This window comes from Myotis myotis, unplaced genomic scaffold (genome assembly GCF_014108235.1).
Source record: "Myotis myotis isolate mMyoMyo1 unplaced genomic scaffold, mMyoMyo1.p scaffold_m19_p_5, whole genome shotgun sequence".
In the NCBI taxonomy this organism is placed as follows: domain Eukaryota; kingdom Metazoa; phylum Chordata; class Mammalia; order Chiroptera; family Vespertilionidae; genus Myotis; species Myotis myotis.
In genome coordinates this window covers 9,169,458-9,188,722 of record NW_023416357.1, presented here as the reverse complement: position 1 = coordinate 9,188,722, position 19,265 = coordinate 9,169,458, and the positions used below count along the sequence as shown (strand labels likewise).

At 41.2% G+C, this 19,265-nt stretch overlaps 1 protein-coding gene and 1 non-coding gene across 3 annotated transcripts in view; both read left to right on the top strand.

The window, feature by feature from the left end:
• The window catches only part of OXCT1 (3-oxoacid CoA-transferase 1), a 121,730-nt gene extending 108,625 nt beyond the window's left edge, over positions 1-13,105 (top strand). For both annotated transcript variants that reach the window (XM_036308366.1, XM_036308365.1), the window contains 2 exons: positions 3,930-4,031; positions 11,227-13,105. In XM_036308366.1, coding sequence (XP_036164259.1) covers positions 3,930-4,031; positions 11,227-11,268 — 144 coding nt within the window. In that variant the 3' untranslated portion in view covers positions 11,269-13,105. The remainder of the gene's footprint in view (positions 1-3,929; positions 4,032-11,226) is intronic.
• A 3,663-nt stretch (positions 13,106-16,768) lies between these two features.
• On the top strand, positions 16,769-16,900 carry LOC118657169. The gene has a single exon (XR_004967899.1). It is a non-coding gene; the product is annotated as a small nucleolar RNA SNORA63 (small nucleolar RNA).
• Positions 16,901-19,265: the final 2,365 nt, after the last annotated feature.

Below are 19,265 nucleotides of genomic sequence, written 5' to 3'. Positions count from 1 at the left end.
GAGCGCTGTAGCTTTGAGTAGAGTAAGCAGAGAAGAGATGAGACAGAGGCCAGTGACAAGTCCCCTCCACTGCTCTGGGCCAGAAATGAAAATCCTAAACCACAGGACAGGAGCAGATCTGAGAGATTTATGATGATCTCAGCCTAACTCGATGATGTGGACATGGACACTAAAGCAGAGGAGATTTCTACATTTTCTGGCTGGAGGGGGTGGTCGGCCTGTTGTACGCTTAGTGACGCTTAGTGTAGGGGGAGAAGGGGCGGATCAATGGGAGGCAGGAAAAGAATAGGCTCGGGTTGGACATTCTCAAGTCAATATTCTTGAATAATTAGCATCCAGTCAGGTATTTCTAACCAACGATTGTAGATGTGGATCTAGAGCGCAGAGGAGAAATCACGATCTGAACAGGTTTGTGGAAGTCATTAGCATGCGGGGATCATTGGAGCCTTAACTGTAGGTGACAGTGTGTAGCAGAAATGAGTTGAGTGACAGGCAGCCATGTATGGAATGTTTGGTACCTCAAGGAAGAGTGGTACATGTTTACCCCAGTGTTCTATACAGTAGTCACCCAGTAAATGTCTGTTGAATGAGTAAGTATGAGAATACAATGCCATTGAGGACGATAAATGTGTACAGCCCTGCGGAGCAGACTTGGGACTAGAATTCCGTTTTCAGCTCTTATGGAAAATTCCATTCATTTGCCATTTGAAAGAGGCCATGGCAATGTTATGACCCTGATTTCCAAGTTTCCTGTTTCTAGAAGGAGATTATGAAAGGTGCCTTTCTCCCAGCACCCAGATTGTGATTTACTGCCTTATCCATATGGAGCCTTTTATGCTGGTGATAAAATAATTAATTTGCTCATATGCCACATGAATAAAGCAGTTTCAGTATCATCCTTGGTACTTGAACAATTTATTGTATAGCTCTTAGGTTTTAGCCTCTTATTTTTATCAAATATATTGTTTTGTTTGCACTTTATACCACTACATGGGAATCTTCCTAAATCTTTCCAAAGTAAATTTTCTGCTTTTTAATAACAGATACTTGGTTTTTCAATATATGAACCCAAGAGCTAATTGGGGTTTGATGAAAGCTTTAATAAAAGTTTTTTAAAAGCAGTAATTCACTTTACCATAATGTTTATCTGCCTGGTCATGACGCCACAGTTATCTTCTCTTCATCTCTTCCCTGACTGTTCTCAATAACAACGCCATCCAGAGGCTTTGTTTCTCTGATTTCTTCCATGTGGATAAATTGACCGTTGTTCGGAATACAGGTAAAAGGAAATCCATGCGAACAGCACTCCAGACTCAGTTTCTGCAAAGGAAAAATCCATTACAATATTTTAATTCTCAATTTGGAGTTAAATAAACTATTGCAGCATGCAGACATTCCTAAATGAGCATTTTCTCCTTCTCAAAACGAATATTTTTTTTTAGAAACATAAAAATGAGTAAACAAAGAGCAAGTCTGCTGAAATATTTCCTCTTAATTTAAACTACCTTTTCCAGCAAAATCAACTAGGTTATCTGTGAAGTCATCACACAAATAGAGACTGTATCACTGGTTGCCTTGATGGTGTGCTCCTGGGGAGAAATGTCGATTAACTGGAGACAGATAAGTGTGTGGGGGTTTTGATTTGAGGTCACACACAGGTGACAGTAAGGTGAGCTGTTAAGGAGAAAGGCCATTCCTGTAGCAGCCCCTGTGATGTCCTGCTGTGTCCAGGCAGGGTGCCCGGAGTGCAGGGTGTGATTTGTTAGGATCTTTGACCTGTGTGACAGGGTTAGTATCTTTGACCTGTGTGACAGGGTTAGTATCTTTGACCTGTGTGACAGGGTTAGGATCTTTGACCTGTGTGACAGGGTTAGTATCTTTGACCTGTGTGACAGGGTTAGTATCTTTGACCTGTGTGACAGGGTTAGTATCTTTGACCTGTGTGACAGGGTTAGTATCTTTGACCTGTGTGACAGGGTTAGTATCTTTGACCTGTGTGACAGGGTTAGTATCTTTGACCTGTGTGACAGGGTTAGTATCTTTGACCTGTGTGACAGGGTTAGGATCTTTGACCTGTGTGACAGGGTTAGTATCTTTGACCTGTGTGACAGGGTTAGTATCTTTGACCTGTGTGACAGGGTTAGGATCTTTGACCTGTGTGACAGGGTTAGTATCTTTGACCTGTGTGACAGGGTTAGTATCTTTGACTGACCCTGGGAAGCAGGGTTTTTGATATCCATCTTCAGCTGTGAAGGTAGCATCACCAAAGATTGCAAAGTTCTAAGCCAAGGTTCTTCCTTCCACACCCTGTGTGTTCAGATTAGCCTCCTAACCAGGAGCATGTTCCAAAGCGACAGCGTAGAGTTTACTTCCAAGCCAGCTGAAAGGAAAGATCCGAACCCTCAAATAATAGTTGAACTTAAGGTCAGTTTACAGAAGAGGAATGATCTGCGCAGCCTAATGCATAAGTCTGAGGAAGAGGAAGCTAACTATGAAAACCACAAGAGGAAATGCCTGCTGGAGGGAGGCCAGCTTGGAGACCCGGCATGCTGGAGTCGCAGGGAAGCAGCTTGGCTCTCCCACTCAGAGCTTCTCATCCATAGACATCTATCTGCCTTGAGCAGGTGACTTCCACTCAGAGCTTCCCATCCATAGACATCTATCTGCCTGAGCAGGTGACTTCTACCCAGAGCTTCCCATCCATTGGCATCTGCCTGAGCAGGTGAGCCTCCTGCCACTGGAAGTTCCTAAGCAGAGCCCTGGCACCCATTTCAGAAGAACACTTTGAAGAATTCTTGGTGGGAAGTTATAGTAAGTGACTTTGTGGGCCTCTTCTACTCCAGTTGTCATAACTGAGTGTGACAGCATGTGTTCGAAATCAAATACAACAGGTTGAGCCTACCTGCAGAGGTCAAGCTTTACCATCGGGCACTACCCTCACCTTGTGTTACCAACCAGGGTGTTGTAATGGAATGTTTAGAGTGAGCTTGGCCTTCTCTTGTTCTGAACATAAGCATCTTCATGTGATTTGCATTCTAGATGGAGATTCCCATGCTATGCTGTCTATCCTCTTGGACCTGTGTGCTTTTACTAGGACTTACAGGGAAAGGTTTAGTATTTACCTGGGGGTGGAGGTCTTTCAGGGCCAGGACAGTTCTTGCTTTGCTTACTCTGAGCCATTTCCAAGCACCTTCTTTTGTTTCCTATAACTCTTTACCCAGGAACATCCATCAGCTTTTCCCTCTCATTCCTGTGCTTTCACCTTCCAAATATCTCCTCCCTCCCTACTTTGCCCCATTCCTTTCTTCCTTCAAATCATTATTAATCATTTAATTGAAAATTTGACCAGAACTGTTAGACCTAAACAAAGTAAAGTAATTATAAAAACACACACATGCAAAACAACAACAAAAAAAAACGGGTTATGCCTGCCTGGCGTGGTTCAGTGGTTGAGCATTTATCAATGAGCCAGGAGGTCATGGTTCAATTCCAGGTCAGGGCATGTGCCCAGGTTGCAGGCTCAATCCCCAGTGGGGGGTATGCAGGAGGCAGCCGATAATAATTATCTCTCATTATTGATGTTTCTATCTCTCTTTCCCTCTCCCTTCCTCTTTGATCAATAAAATATATTTAAAGCAAAACCAAACCAAACAAAAAACTGGTTATAATAGTAGCAAATGGCATCAATAGTCAACACTCCTTTGGCTCCTGGCATCAATGGTGCTCCACAGCTAATTGCCAATTAGGGAGCTGGCATTTATTCTCCCCAAGATGTAAGAATTCGTTTGACATTTTTTCATGGCTGATTTTCAGAATCTTTGTCCTGGGTCTTGTCTCTCCTTTAAGAACTTGAGAGCTTGTTTCTGTTTTGTGCTATAAAATAATCACTGTAATAGCCATCGTCATTGTCATGTTCTTGGCCCCAACAGGCTGTGTTTGATGTGGACAGCAAGAAGGGGCTGACTCTGATTGAACTCTGGGAAGGCCTGACAGTGGACGACATCAAAAAGAGCACCGGGTGTGACTTCGCAGTAAGTGTTTCTGTGAACAATCCAGCCACTTACCCCATGTCACCAGCTTGATGAATGGGTGTTTACAGGACATGAACCATTCATTTGTGATCATTTTTGGAGTTGACCTTTGCAGAGAACAGGAGTGGAGGGAAGGGGGCCTCCAGATGAGAGCAGGTTGGAGCAGGAATAGGCTGTGACTCATCTGCCAGAGTTTGGAGTCTGAAGCAGGAAGGGGAAGGACCACATGGAGCTGCTGGAAAAAGAAGGTCTAGCAAGCTTGAACTCTAAGCTACACTCTGTAAAGTCCCCTGCAATTCTCCCTTCTTGGGTTACACATCAGCCGTGGCTGAACTTGATTGACTGAAAAATGTGAGCTGCACACAGAGAATTGGTACTTCCTTATTTTTAAGCCCATCCGTGGCTTATGAATTTCTCTTTGAGTAGCTTCTATGCCTGATTATTCCATCTGTTGAAGTTATTAGAATGTTGGGCTTCTGACACTGCCAGATTATAGTCACAAAATAGGCAGATCCTATATCTGAAGACAAGTTTAGTACCTAAAATTCTGACCTACAAAGTAGATAAGTTCTTCGGGGAGTATCCATTTAAGAAATCTCCAAATCCCTTTTTGAAACAAAGAGAATAACACTGCAATGTAAATAATTGCCCTTTAGTATAAGTGCTTATTTATCAATCACCTACCTAATGGGAGTTGAGGGGATGGATGGCTCTGAAGAAAATGAAGGAAACAAATTTGCTGCTTACATACCTTTTTAAGAACAGATCTACTATTTAAAATGAAATATATTTATAATGAGGGGAAACGTCACAGCTACAGATCCTGGAGAAAGTAGTTTAACAAAACATATTTGATAAGTCATGCAGAGAGCTCATACATTTCTTCCCTGGGTGCTACATGCCTGGCCGGTACCTATCCATGCATAACTGATTTCCATAAAAGCAATTTTGCTGCATAGTTAATTATCCACATTTACCTGCTTCTGCTACTGTATGAAGGTCTTTGTCTATTAACCTTTTCCAAATTTCTCTTGGGAGAAAAGAAGTCTGCCAGCAATGCCTTACACAAAAGGCACATGTTTAATTACCTTTTCAATAACCTCAGGGGGTAAAAATGGGATTTGCCTATACTTTAACTATTTAGAATGCCTTAATCTAGTGATAAAAGCAAACCATTCTTACTTAATGAACTTTTCTTCATTTTTTCCCACTGTGTGGATGAGTCAGCCCCTGTTCAGTAGGTAGCATATTTGAGATACATACAGTGTTCAGTTCTCTGCTGCCAAAGAGAGTATACGAGGGAAGAGCCTCATTGGAAGAGCCTATTTTTAAGTCCTGTCCATAAATCAGGAATGAAAAAAGATGGATTTTTACTGTTGTTGTTGTTTTTTTTTTAAGTGCCAGTTTCCATGTCTTTATACATTGAAAAATATATCAGGGGTTCCTCTTTTATTACAGCATCACCCCTCCTTCTCTTTTGACATTGGCATGTCATCTTGTGTCCTCCAAATTAGGCCATTGAGATGAAATGTTAATTTGTGTGTCAGTTTTGTCCTGAAAATGAAAAGGTGTAGCATAGCTGAACCACCTGACAAAAGAACTAGCTTTTGAGGATCTGATGGTCAATGGCATGGCTTTAGACACTGGCAGATGAAATCACAGGTAGTGGATTGTTTGTCTAGGGACCGGAACGCTCTGATTGATAAAACATTCTGCTCAGTAGCTGGGTTATCAGTGAGATGCTTTTAATAATAAAAGGACTCTGAGCATAGTATTACTTTATTTGATAATTCTGTGTTATAATTCACAAGCTATCCATGTGATTATGATGGTATAGGTAGCATTTTGGTCCACACGGGACTATGCATGTTAATCAAGGTTTCTGCTTGAGAAAAAGCCCACTCAGCCTTCACTGTATAACTGAAAGTGAATATTCTAGAAGAGAATAGCCAAGTTGCTGCATAATAAAGGAAAAAAAGGAAAAACCAAGGTCAAAGTAATTATGAGGATGTGTTGCTAAAATGTCCCTTATATCTAAGAATATGGGCAAGTGAATGGCCAAATATACAGAATGTGGATATAGGCTGATTGAGAAAATACTGAGAATTTCAAAGAAAAAGATAGTGTATGACAGCATCAGATAACAGGACATGACAAAATTGTAGTTTCCAGGTATTAAAAAATAATCATTATAATGAAACATTTACCAATTTTAAAAAAAGTATTACTAAGGCTTTGCTGTATACCACAGTACAGTTAGCAGCACAGAAACTGTGGAAGAAAATCGCATCCTATCTGTGTTACCTGAAACAGCTTTCATAAAAAATTTGTTAAAGACCAAAAAAATGTATGATGAGTTATATTCATGATATTGTCAGCTGAAAGGAGGAATTTGCTTTTCAATTGATAGGAAAGCTTCTTAAGGGTCATATATGTCTGGAACTCTAAAGGAGGCTGTGGAAAGTTTGTCATAGAAATGCAAATAATTGGCTCTATTTCTGGAACTTTCATCACACTCCAAACAGAATTCTGGTCAGGAGTGTTCACAGCAAGAGAAGCCAATTTATAATGGACAGAGACCTTGTTCCATATGATCCCTCTCCTTCAAAATGCAGTTGTTATAAAGAAAGGGACTTCCCTCTGTGTTTCTTGGGGATTGAGCTCTGAATCTTTTGAGAGAGAGAGAGATAAAGGAGCCGGGCAGGGAGAGGTGAAAAGGCCACTGTTATGATAAAGGCTGGGATGGAGGGTGTGGCTGAGGTGGACAGCCACACAGGCATTTTAGATATATTATGATTTCAGAAAGGAAGGGAGAGGGAGAGGAAGTGGGAGAGAGATGGAAACATCAATGAATCATTGATCGACTGCCTCCTGCCTGTCCCACACTGGGGATAGAGCCCGAAACCTGGGCATGTGCCCTGACCAGAAGGGAACTGTGATCTCCTGGTTCTTAGGTCGATGCTCAACCACTGAGCCACACCTCCCGGGCCACAGCAGGCTTTTCAGATAGGAACTCTAGAGGTGGGGGAGATGTCAGCGCCCAGCTACAGGCAGCCTTGGAAAACCGCAGGCTGTCTTCACAGAGGCGAGCCTTTACTTCTGAGCTGCGTTCCACGTGGCCGAGAGCAAAGCAGTACATAGTCCCTGCAGAAGGCCATGGCATGTGAATGAGACAGAACAAATCGGCGCAGTTCCGACTGCCAAGGGTCTTGGTTTTATTCTCCAGGCAGAAATACACCGAAACCACCCGTGACATAACATTACATGAGGATCCTACTTATTTATATGTTTGCAGTGGGATCTGAAAGAAGCCAGCTGCAGACAATCTTTGCCCCGTTGAATAAATTTATGCTCTTAATATCTATTATGAACTGGCCTTATACCAGCATTAAACAGTATGCTCTTGGGATTTCAGTGGACTGGGAAGACAAATCATTGGCTTATCTTCTGCACTGAAATCATGTAGTCTTATGCTTAGTCCGTAGATCACCGTGGCAGGACAATCTGCTTCAGCTTGCATGGGCTTTCAATGCTGATGAGACTGTGAGAGAACAGAATAAAAAATGGTTGTTTAGTAGATGTTTTCATTAAAAAAAAAGAACACCCCACAGAGGCTACGTCAGTGTGTATAAAGCTTCATCTTCTGATAAAAGTCAGTTTCCACATTGAGCATATAAATGAAATTAAGAGCTCAAAATAGGGCCAACATGACAAGAAAAAGGATGAGATGTTTAAGAAATTAAGGCGTTGTGTGCTTTTAGAGGAACTTCTATAAAGACTCTCTTTCAAAAAAAGGCAAAATTTTTATTTCATTAAATTATTTCCACAAATGCTTTGTTGCTATTGTTTTAAAGGATTGTTTGTGAGAGACACTTTCTAAATACTCAGAGTCCTTATGTCTTTTATTCTTTTCTGGAGAGTCGAAGTTCCGTGCAAATATGAGCTGTGACTTGTATCTACTTGTTAGATGTCTCCTATTTTGTCTATTATTATACATCTGTTCTTAGAACTGGCAAGTCTGAATGAGCTCTCCTTTATTCTAAGCTCTCTATACCAAGACACACTGATCCTTTTTATTCTGGCCATGTCATTCTTTTAGTAGAAAAATAGAAAAGGGATATTAACTCTTGACATTGTGGCACGCTAATACAGAAATAATGTATAAATGAACTAAAAATATTTAACCTCATCAAATCCAAATAATTGTCTACTCCTATTTTTAATACTGACTTAACCTCTGTTAGAAACCTTTCTTCCAGTTCTTTAAAGCTTACCTAGTCCATTCACTCATTCCTTCACTTCTTCTTTCCTAAATTTAACAAAAAAACTAACTATTTATTCTGGAAGGCAAAATGCTTTCATTGGCCCCAATTCAAGGCCAGCAGGAATCCCTAATTTGGAGTGCTGTGAAGAAGGAAACTTTATTCAGTGCAAAATAGCTCAATTGTGAAACAGCAGGACCTGAGGCAGCCCTAAAGCCAGGTGGCCCTGGGGCCAGGCCTCTCTCCAGCTAGACAATCTTGCTCTACTGCTTTATGGTCTGCTTTGTGCTGTGCTGCTCTGCTGTTCTTTGGTCTGCTCCAGTCTGTGCTAATCTGCTCTGGCCAGCACTGGTCTGTTCTACTCTGCTCTGCTGAAACATCTTTCGTGTTTCAGCTCAGCTAAGGGATACACAGCCTTAAGAAAGGGAAAATGTACTCCCAGAGCCAGAATGGAGCAGTCCTCAAGCAAATGAGGACTCCAAATCCTTGCAGTTTGATTGGTCCAAAAGGCACTGTCCTGATTAGTCAGAATAGAGCCACTCTGGTTGGTCAGAGCTGTGCAGCTCTGATTGGATGGGGAAAGCCTCAGTCCTGTTGGTTAAAATAGGAGTCTTTGAAAGAGGACATAAAGAAGGCCAAGAGACATATGAAAACATGCTCAAAGTCACTAAGCATCCGAGAGATGCAAATCAAAACGACAATGCGGTACCATCTCACACCTGTCACAATGGCTATCATCAACAAATTAACAAACTACAAGTGCTGGCAAGGCTGCAGAGAAAAAGGAACCCTCTTGCATTGCTGGTAGGAATGCAGACTGGTGCAACCACTGTGGATAATAGTATGGAGTTTCTTCAAAAAATTAAAAATGGAACTCCCATTTGACCCAGTAATTCCACTTCTAGGAATATATCCCAAGAAATCAGAAACACCAATCAGAAAGGATATATGCACCCCTATGTTCATAGCAGCACTGGTACAATAGGTAAGGTTTGGAAACAGCCTAAGTGCCCACCAGCAGATGAGTGGATTAGAAAAGTGTGGTACATTTACACAATGGAATACTATGCTGCTGTAAAAAGGAAGGAACTCTTACCATTTGCAACAACATAGATGGACCTGGAGAGCATCATGCTAAGTGAAATAAGCCAGTCAGAGAAAGAAAAATATCACATGATCTCACTCATTTTTTGGAATATAATGAACAACATAAACTGATGAACAAAAATAGAGCCAGAGGGTGGAAAAACATTTTAGAATATAATAGAAGTAATCCTGTTATTTGCAGATTTTTAATAGTTTTTACAACTTTTGTGATATCATAGTATGTTAGTATAGTTTTGATATTTTTATATTTAAAATCCTTTTTTTCTTGAAATATTAATGTTTATTGCATGTAATATTATTATATTTAAACCCTAGCTGGTTTTGCTCAGTGGATAGAGCATCGGCCTGTGGACTGAAGGGTCCCAGGTTCAGTTTCAGTCAAGGGCACATGCCCAGGTTGTGGGCTCGATCCCCAGTGGGGGCCCGCGTGCAGGAGGCAGCCGATCAATGATTCCCTCGCATCATTGATATTTCTATCTCTCTCCCTTCTCCCGTCCTCTCTGAAATCAATAAAAGTATATTAAAAAAAATTATTATATTTAAGATCGTTTTTTCTTGAGTAAAAAACAATGGGAGTTCATGAACTCCTTTCTTTACAAGAGCTGGCTCAGATGGCAGAAGCACTGTGCGGGCAGACAATTCAGTGCAGAGGTGGCAGTTTCGTGCGGGTTTCTCTCTAATAGTCCCCTGTGTAGAAATGGCTGCTAGGCTCTGGTTTTTTTGTTTTTGTCTTTGAGCCCAGTTAGCCAACAGGAGCCCTTCTTAGGAGGCATCTTTTTTCTCAAGGTCCACACTAGGTAGGCCCACTTCGATCTCCACATCCTTGAGGGGCTCAAAAAAATCACCTACATTTTAATATTTTCTACTGTGTAGTCCATGAGGACTGTTGTTTACTAGGACTTGGTGGGTATTTGCCAGATTGAATGAAGAAATCTGTACCTGGCATTGCTTCTGGAAAGATCTGTGAAAATGAAGCCAGACCACAGACATTGAGGTTTCTTCTTCCATCATTAAATGTAGACCTGTGCTTATGTTTCTCTGCTTCAAGACTCCTAGGAATGCATTTGCTGTTCCATACGTCGAACATAAATACAGTCAACATTTGATATTTTTAATGCTATTACCTTTTTTTTTTGTAATAACTTGGAATCTTTTTACTGCTTTTATGTCATTTCCATTCTGATTATGAACATTCTGATAAAACTTTTTCATTGACTATACATCTCTTCATTAATACAAGGTGGGGCCAAAGTGGATTTACAGTTGTGAGTACACAAAACACAGTTTATTCTTACATTATTATTTATTAATTGTAGTATTTTCCATACGAACGATTGTAAGCCTACTTTTGCCCCAACCCTGCGTGTATCCAGTTAATCAAAGACTACATTAAGTATCTCTGAACAAATCTGTGGATTGACGGGACCTGTTCTGAGGATTTTGAGACGTGTGCCTCAATGTCAGTTTTGAGTGAGGTCTCAGAGACAGTAAGCTCAGAGCTCAGTGATTCATTCCATACAGAGCTTGGTTATCTGGACCCTTTAATTGTCTCCCTCTGCTCCTCCATCCCCTTGTTTTGATCTTAATGGTCCTTAATTTAGGAGCTATTGTGGAAGAACGTTAAGAACCACTATACACAACATGGGAGCAGAAAAGGAGTTCTCTGTCTCGGCTCAGGGTGGAAAAATGAGGAAATTCCAGGTGCTGTTCCTGGAGAGGCGATGTTCTGTGTTGATATCCTTCACGTTTGGAAACTGAAAGGAAAGATGTGTATACTGTGAGGCTTTTCATAATTTGGTTATTTTTTTCTCTCTTTCTTTTACCAGGTTTCACCAAAACTCATGCCAATGCAGCAGATCACAATTTGAAACGTGGAATAAACATTTATCACAGGCTGTGTGTTTTTCGTTTTAACCACGTAGAGTTTCAGTAATCATAACTGTATACTGAACAAGCAGCTTTTGACTAGGTCTTTCTAGCATTTTATGCTTTATACAGCCTGTTCTCAAGCGTGCTATGACATTTTGATGAACAAAAAGAAAAAATACATATATGATTATAGTTTTTGTTTTATAAGTGCTTAGAAGGATGTCTTTACAACTGGTGCTCTCATTGAATTTTTCTCCATCTTCTGTGGTACGTACACTGAATCGCATGCAGTTTGCATCAAGATGGGCCTGTAGGGAGAGTTTCATTGATGTACTCTCCCTCCTAAAGAAATTGTGAAGAAAAAGAGTGAGGGAGGAAAGTGACCCCTCCCCCAGGGTAACCAAGGCAGCATTGCACTGGGTCCTGACGAGAACACGCAAGTGAATTTTGATTGGGAGGAATGCTGTCTTAACGATTGATTTTCCTTCAGCATTCTCTGACTTTTTGCGGGGAGCCTCTGATTGTGTGATTCCATCTTGTTTTCCTAGAGCACCTCTCTTCCTCCCACACTTTCTGTAACCAAATAGATGCCTAAGAAGGGAGGCAGGGGCATGTCTGTGTGGGAGGAGTAACTGTGCAGGAGGGAGACTCGGTGCAGGGCCTGTTGGTGCTGACATCCTACCTAAGTTGCCTTGACCAACCAACCAACCAACCAACCAATCAACCAACCAACCAACCAACCAACCAACGAACCATCTGTGCTTTGCCAGTGCCTTAGTCATCTAGTCAGTTTCCTCATTGTGAAGCAGTGCAGTATTCGTATGTATCCAGAAGGTCCTTAAGAGTCTTTCTCTATGTTATTGAGGACCAGTGGGCAACTTGAACAATACCTGCTCTTCAGCCAAGAAGGGCTGTGGGATAATTTATCATGAATCCATTGTCACAGTGAACACACAGGTGTGTTTTTTGTTTTTTGTTTGTTTTTAATTTTTTTCAGGCTCTCTTATTTCTGGTCAGAAAAGTTTCTAAATTTGAGTGCCTTTTCCTACAGAAGAATGTTTTCTTCTGACCAGACTACTTCCTTGAACAAAGTACTTTTAATTCAACTCTATGCAAGTAGGGGAAGTAAGGATGAGCAAATCTAGGATTTGAAGAGTGGTGATTGAATTTCTATTGTTAAAAAATAAACATAGTGGATTAGGTTTTGTAAGGAATAACTTCTTAGAGGTATCCTCAGTACCAAACAGTTGCTGCAGGGGTAACCCAGCAATATATGGGGTGAGAAGTCTGGGCACCCTAACGACAGGCCAGACTGCTGTTCGCCAGACAGAGGCAGGCATAGCAGAGGATGCTGTGTTATTCCTCTGGCTCCAGACATAGGGATTTATTCATGTTTTTTGGGTGATGGTTGTCATTGAAAGTCACTTTCTCTTCATATACAGCTATTGTGTGTCATGCATGGTATTAGAGGGAGGAGAAAGGCTTTTTTTTAAGAAGCACACTCCATATATAAAATAGTCTTTTCTACCAGCTTCATGGTTGAAAGCATACTCTCCCAATACTGGTAAAATGGATTCTTTAGAATTTGTGAGGCCTAGAGAATAATATATATCTACGTTAGAGTTATGATTAGGAAAAATGCGTGGTATTGATGATTGCTTTATTTGCAAGCTTATTTGCTTATCATTCCAGTCTGTTACTTTAAGACAATGTGTTTCTAAGAATGTTCTCAACTTTAAATGGCGAAACCTAAGCAGATGACTTTATATTCTTGATTAAAGAGTGCTATGGATATTAAGAAATGCAATAAGAAATACAATAAATATTTCAAATTTATATATATTGGTGTGATTGTCCTTTTTTCTCATTTGGGAATGGTGTGATTACACATGGGAACTATACAACAGAATTGGTAGAATCACCAACAAAAGTCAGCACACTTTTCTAATCAAGTTGTTGCTTTTCTTTAAAAAAAAATATATTGTCTCTTATGAAAGAACAATGAAATGTTTACCTAAATGAATTTTGCACTTTGTTCCTTATCAGAGCCAATCATTTGTCTATAAAAATTGGCTATCCCCAGCTTCATATGTTAATATATATATATTTGCTTTTATTTGACATTTCATTAGGATACACATACATTGGTTAGTTTTCTAGTGGTGTGTTGAATTTGCTTGCATTTTGCACTGGCTTCAGTGCTAGTCTGCCGAGCATCTGTGTTCTCCTCTGATAAGAGGCTCTCCCCTAGCCAAGAACTGGGTGTTTGCCCGGGACATGTCATTTTGGGTACCTGTCTTCTGTACACAGTGGTTATACCCAGGGGTATATGACCCAGGATGTACCAGTCAGGTTGTTTCTCCCATGTTTAAAAACAAAATGAAAGAGAAGCCAATTTTCTTATTCCTTTCTAGTCACTAAGCCATGAGAATGTGAGTCTGATGCCAACACCCTTCTCCCTTCTGCACTCCCAATCCCAACACACACCCCACCAGCTGAGCTCCAGCTGGAGAGAAGGAAGCTGAGTACAAAGAGCAATGTATTTGGAGCAGTAGGGAGGGAGTTTCCTGATAGTGTTTGGGTTCCTGGCTCTGGATGTGCCTAAGACCAGCTTCCCTTTGTATGTGAGCCCATTTCCCTGAGCTGGGTGTTTGTCCCTTAAAACCAGAGTGTGAACTCAAACAACTTTTCTAATTCCCGAGTCCTAGGAGAATGTGGTCTCCTGTAGGAGTTAGGCAGAATGTGAGCAAAACTGCTTATACCTGGGCCCAGAGATGATGTGTTAAGACCATTTCTAGGTGGATAGTAAGGTGGATAGAGGTTTTCTTTCTCTTGAAATTTCGGCATTGTAAGCACAGCTTTGAAAATTATTCCAATGGAAATAAAAGAGAGATTTTTCCAATGGATAGGTTTGTTTGCACTAACCTTCTCCCTTTCCTCACGGGCTGTGGTCTTGAGTTTCTTAAGCTTATTTTCAGATTCTCCATCTTTAAAATGGAGAGAGTATACTATTTTCCATCATGATTCTCTAAGATGTGATTAATATATCTGGTTGTAAAATACTGATAGGTCTTTAAAATGTTGAAGAAAAGGATCGGAGAACCAAGATGGCGGCATAGGTTAACGCTGGAGTTTGCTGCCTTGAACAACTACTTCAAAAGTGAAACTAAAAAACAGAACAGACATCACCCAGAACCACAGGAACGCTGGCTGAGTGGAAGTCCTACAACTAGGAGGAAAGAGAAACGCATACGGACACTCAGAGGAGGCGCAGTGCTGAAGTCAAATTCTGAGGTGCGGAGTGCGCGGAGCGGGCTGGCGGCGGAGGGTGCAGTTGGCATTTTCAATCGGGAGGGAGTCGCAGACTCTGAGCTCCAGATACGGGCGAGTCTTTAGGGACCCAGACTCAAACGGGAGAAGCGGGACTGTCTGGCTTCGGTCAGAGCGAGTGCAGCTTTCTCTCCGAGCTTTGCAGCGGGTGCTGGGACTGAGAGGCAGAGCCCCTGAGGACAGGACTGAGAGCTGCCATAACTGCTCTCTCCGGCCCACCCTGTTGATCCTGTGCGACCCGCCCCGCCCAAGCCCTGCACACAGGCATTTGCCGGATAGCCTCAGGCAAACGCCAGATTAGCACCTCCCTAGAGGACAGAAGTTCTCTCACTGCTGACACAGCTGATTCTCATAGCCACTTGGCCTGGAGGTCAAACCCTCCCTGGTATTAGCTACAACAATCAAGGTTTAACTATAAGACTGCGAACAAAGACCACTAGGGGGTGCACCAAGGAAGCATAACAAAATGCGGAGACAAAGAAACAGGACAAAATTGTCAATGGAAGATATAGAGTTCAGAACCACACTTTTAAGGTCTCTCAAGAACTGTTTAGAAGCCGCCGATAAACTTAATGAGATCTACAAGAAAACTAATGAGACCCTCGATGTTATATTGGGGAACCAACTAGAAATTAAGCATACACGGACTGAAGTAACGAATATTATACAGACTCCCGACAGCAGACCAGAGGAGCGCAAGAATCAAGTCAATGATTTGAAATGCGAGGAAGCAAAAAACACACAACCGGAAAAGCAAAATGAAAAAAGAATCCAAAAATGCGAGGATAGTGTAAGGAGCCTCTGGGACAGCTTCAAGCGTACCAACATCAGAATTATAGGGGTGCCAGAAGATGAGAGAGAGCAAGATATTGAAAACCTATTTGAAGAAATAATGACAGAAAACTTCCCCCACCTGGTGAAAGAAATGGACTTACAGGTCCAAGAAGCGTGGAGAACCCCAAACAAAAGGAATCCAAAGAGGACCACACCAAGACACATCATAATTAAAATGCCAAGAGCAAAAGATAAAGAGAGAATCTTAAAAACAGCAAGAGAAAGAAACTCAGTTACCTACAAGGGAATACCCATACGACTGTCAGATGATTTCTCAACAGAAACTTTGCAGGCCAGAAGAGAGTGGCAAGAAATATTCAAAGTGATGAATACCAAGAACCTACAACCAAGATTACTTTATCCAGCAAAGCTATCATTCAGAATGGAAGGTCAGATAAAGAGCTTCACAGATAAGGAAAAGCTAAAGGAGTTCATCACCACCAAACCAGTATTATATGAAATGCTGAAAGGTATCCTTTAAGAAGAGGAAGAAGAAAAAAAAAGGTAAAGATACAAATTATGAACAACAAATATGCATCTATCAACAAGTGAATCTAAGAATCAAGTGAATAAATAATCTGGTGATCATAATAGAATCAGGGACATAGAAAGGGAATGGACTGACTATTCTTGGGAGGGAAAGGGGTGTGGGAGATGCGGGAAGAGACTGGACAAAAATCGTGCACCTATGGAAGAGGACAGTGGGTGGGGAGTGAGGGCGGAGGGTGGGGCGGGAGCTGGGAGGAGGGGAGTTATGGGGGGAGAAAAAAAGAGGAACAAATGTAATAATCTGAACAATAAAGATTTAATTAAAAAAAATAAATTAAAAAAAAAAAGAATCAAGTGAATAAATAATCTGATGAACAGAATGAACTGGTGATTATAATAGAATCAGGGACATAGAAAGGGAATGGACTGACTATTCTTGGGGGGGAAAGGGGTGTGGGAGATGCGGGAAGAGACTGGACAAAAATCGTGCACCTATGCATGAGGACAGTGGGTGGGGAGTGAGGGCGGAGGGTGGGGTGGGAACTGGGAGGAGGGGAGTTATGGGGGGGAAAAAAGAGGAACAAATGTAATAATCTGAACAATAAAGATTTAATTAAAAAAAAATAAAATAAAATGCTGTACCAGAATATTACCTTGGGCCAGAATGTCAGTTTTTCTTGTCCTTTTAAAGGCAGTCTTGAACTCTAGTATTTCTGAAATAAGATATTCAAGGAAATTGCTATTGGCTTGGCCATCTGGATTCTCTTTGCATATTTATCAACTCTCATTATCCCAAGAAATCTATTTGTGTGTGCTTGGCAAACTAGTTGTTCAATAAATTTTTAAAAGCAGGATTCAGACTACAATATAGCTGTTAAGTGCTGTGTTGTCGTTCCCCCTGCTCAAAATAAAGTTGTTTCTTAACTATACCTGTCTGCTAGACTCCTGTAGCAGCCAGGGACGCTTGGTCTCATACATAATAATAATAAAAAAAAAAAATTAGTAAAGGAGTGAATAAATTAAAGAGCAGATAAATTAATTCAGTGGCATGGGATCATAGTCATACACAATTCAGTTTTTCCTTTTTAATATGTAACTCTAAATAATAACAGCAAATAAACACAAAATTGGTTTGGTGATATGCCAGTAACCATTTAGGTTCTCCCTCCACCCCCTCTCAAATTGGTAAATAATATTTTTTTAAAAAGAAATATTAATTATAATGGGATTGGAGTGATGAGGAATTGGAAAGTCAGAAAGCAAGTGAAGTTGAAATAACATGAATAGTGGGTGTAAGGACCAGCCACACCCGTAGTGTTGACAAAGAGCATCCAAGGAAGACGCCTCCAGGACCAAGATCCAGACCTGTGGGGAGGCGCACAACAGCTGGGCTTGCTGGGTCGCAGAGAAGTCACGTGGTGCTGGGCCAGCAGAACTGCGGGAAGTCTGCCTCTGAGGTGCCAGAGAAAGCTGACTCCTAGGGGAGCCACATTTCAGTAGTTGCCACAAAGCCTCCTGGAATGATTCCAGGGAAGCTGCTCACGGGGAGGTGTCTCTTGGAGATGCTCACTGCAGAGCCATCCCAGGGAGTGCTGGGGGGAGCTGCCGCCCCTGGGGCCCGTTGGTCACCAGGCACAGCAGGTGCCAGGACCTGGAGCGGCCTATTGGGCAGCAGTTTCTGGATGCTGGAGAAGCCGTGTGTGCTGCTGGGGTTGGACAATGGAGAAACCAAGAGCTGCAGCATCCATTTGAGAGAGCAACACCATCCAGGAGGAGAAACTTCCTCCTCCACTGTCTCTCCAGCACCTTCTACTGACAACCCTTAGCATCCTGCCAGGTGGCAGTGAAGGGCGGGTTTGGAGCTGGAAGGCAAGAAATTGATAGCTGGCATGAGCACCTGCCTGAGCAAGCAGCATGCTAGGTGCCAGGGGTATGGAGTGGAGAGAAATAGCTCTTAAATAATTGCATTTAAGAGTAAACTCATAATTGTGTTGAGTTTTCTTTTATGTGAAGGAAAGTATGTGTATCATGAAAGACTGTTCAGAGGGTCTTGACATTAGATTTCATACTATCACCTGCTCAGCACATTTTTAAATGGACACAGGTTGTTCAGTAAAATGTTTAGAAAAAAAGCAGCTTTTTAAATGAATCAAAAACAAACAAAAAAGCAAAACACAAAACATTGAGATCAAGTAATTTATGAATTATGAATTATGATCTGTACAAAATCCAAAGGAATTCTACCATAAACAATGCCATACTCCTGGTAAGGACTGGTTGGAGGACAATCTCTTATGCGTGGTTTGAGAAAATCTGAAGTTTCTGTGAGAGAGAGTTATGGGAAGGATACGAAGTAGAACAATCCTGGTCCAGAGAAAGGGGCACACCAATCAAAGGCCATTGTCATTTGAGTGTAGAAGTCTTATTGTGGAAGGCTATTACATAGATGCAATCTGTTCTGAAGGGGTCAATTGAAATACTGTGGTGACTCAGGGAATGCAGCCATGAGACTCGCTGACCAGACTGAGCCAGCTGTGTGTTTCAGAAAAGAAGCAAGTGGGACATGACCTCATTGTCGTCTGCAGGATCCACGAGAGGTGGAACTGTTTCAGGGACACAGAGCTGGTGGTGGAACTGGGCATGGTTACAGAAGTTTACTTGGGCATAAACTGAAAAGTCACTTCTTATGGTGGAAGGGAAAAAAAATGAGGACTTAAAGTCAAAAAAATAACTGACCCATGTGTTTATCTCATATGACTTTTTTAAAAAGAAGGTAGCATCTTTCTCATTTTATGGAGACCATAGCACAAAAGGTCATTCTGCCTATCTGTAAAGTGACATCTAGACCAGAAAGAGTAATTATGTTAAAAATAATTCAATAAAACATTCTAAGAAGTACACCTGCCTAATAGATCATGTTCTGCAAGCACTGATTCCCCCCCCCCCCCCCAATATACAAAAAGGGACCATTTTGAACCTTTGCTCCACATTCAATTTAAAGTCTTCAGGTTAGACAATTTCATGACTTGACCTTGTCAAGGAAAGGTATTGATTCATGGGTAAAGTTATATGATATAGGGATTTGCTTAAAATACCCCAGAAAATAATAACAAAAATTGGAAAAATAAATGAAATAATATTGACAAAATTTGGGTAATTCTTGAAGCTGGAGGCAATGGGTACATGAGAGTTCACTATACTATTCACCTAGTTTATGTTTGAAATTTTTTATATTACACAGTTTTCAAAGGAAGTTTATAAATGCAGTATCCATTTCAGCATCTTTATAATAACCACAGTCATGAATAAGGAGATTTGGTGATGGTCCATTGGATTTTGGATA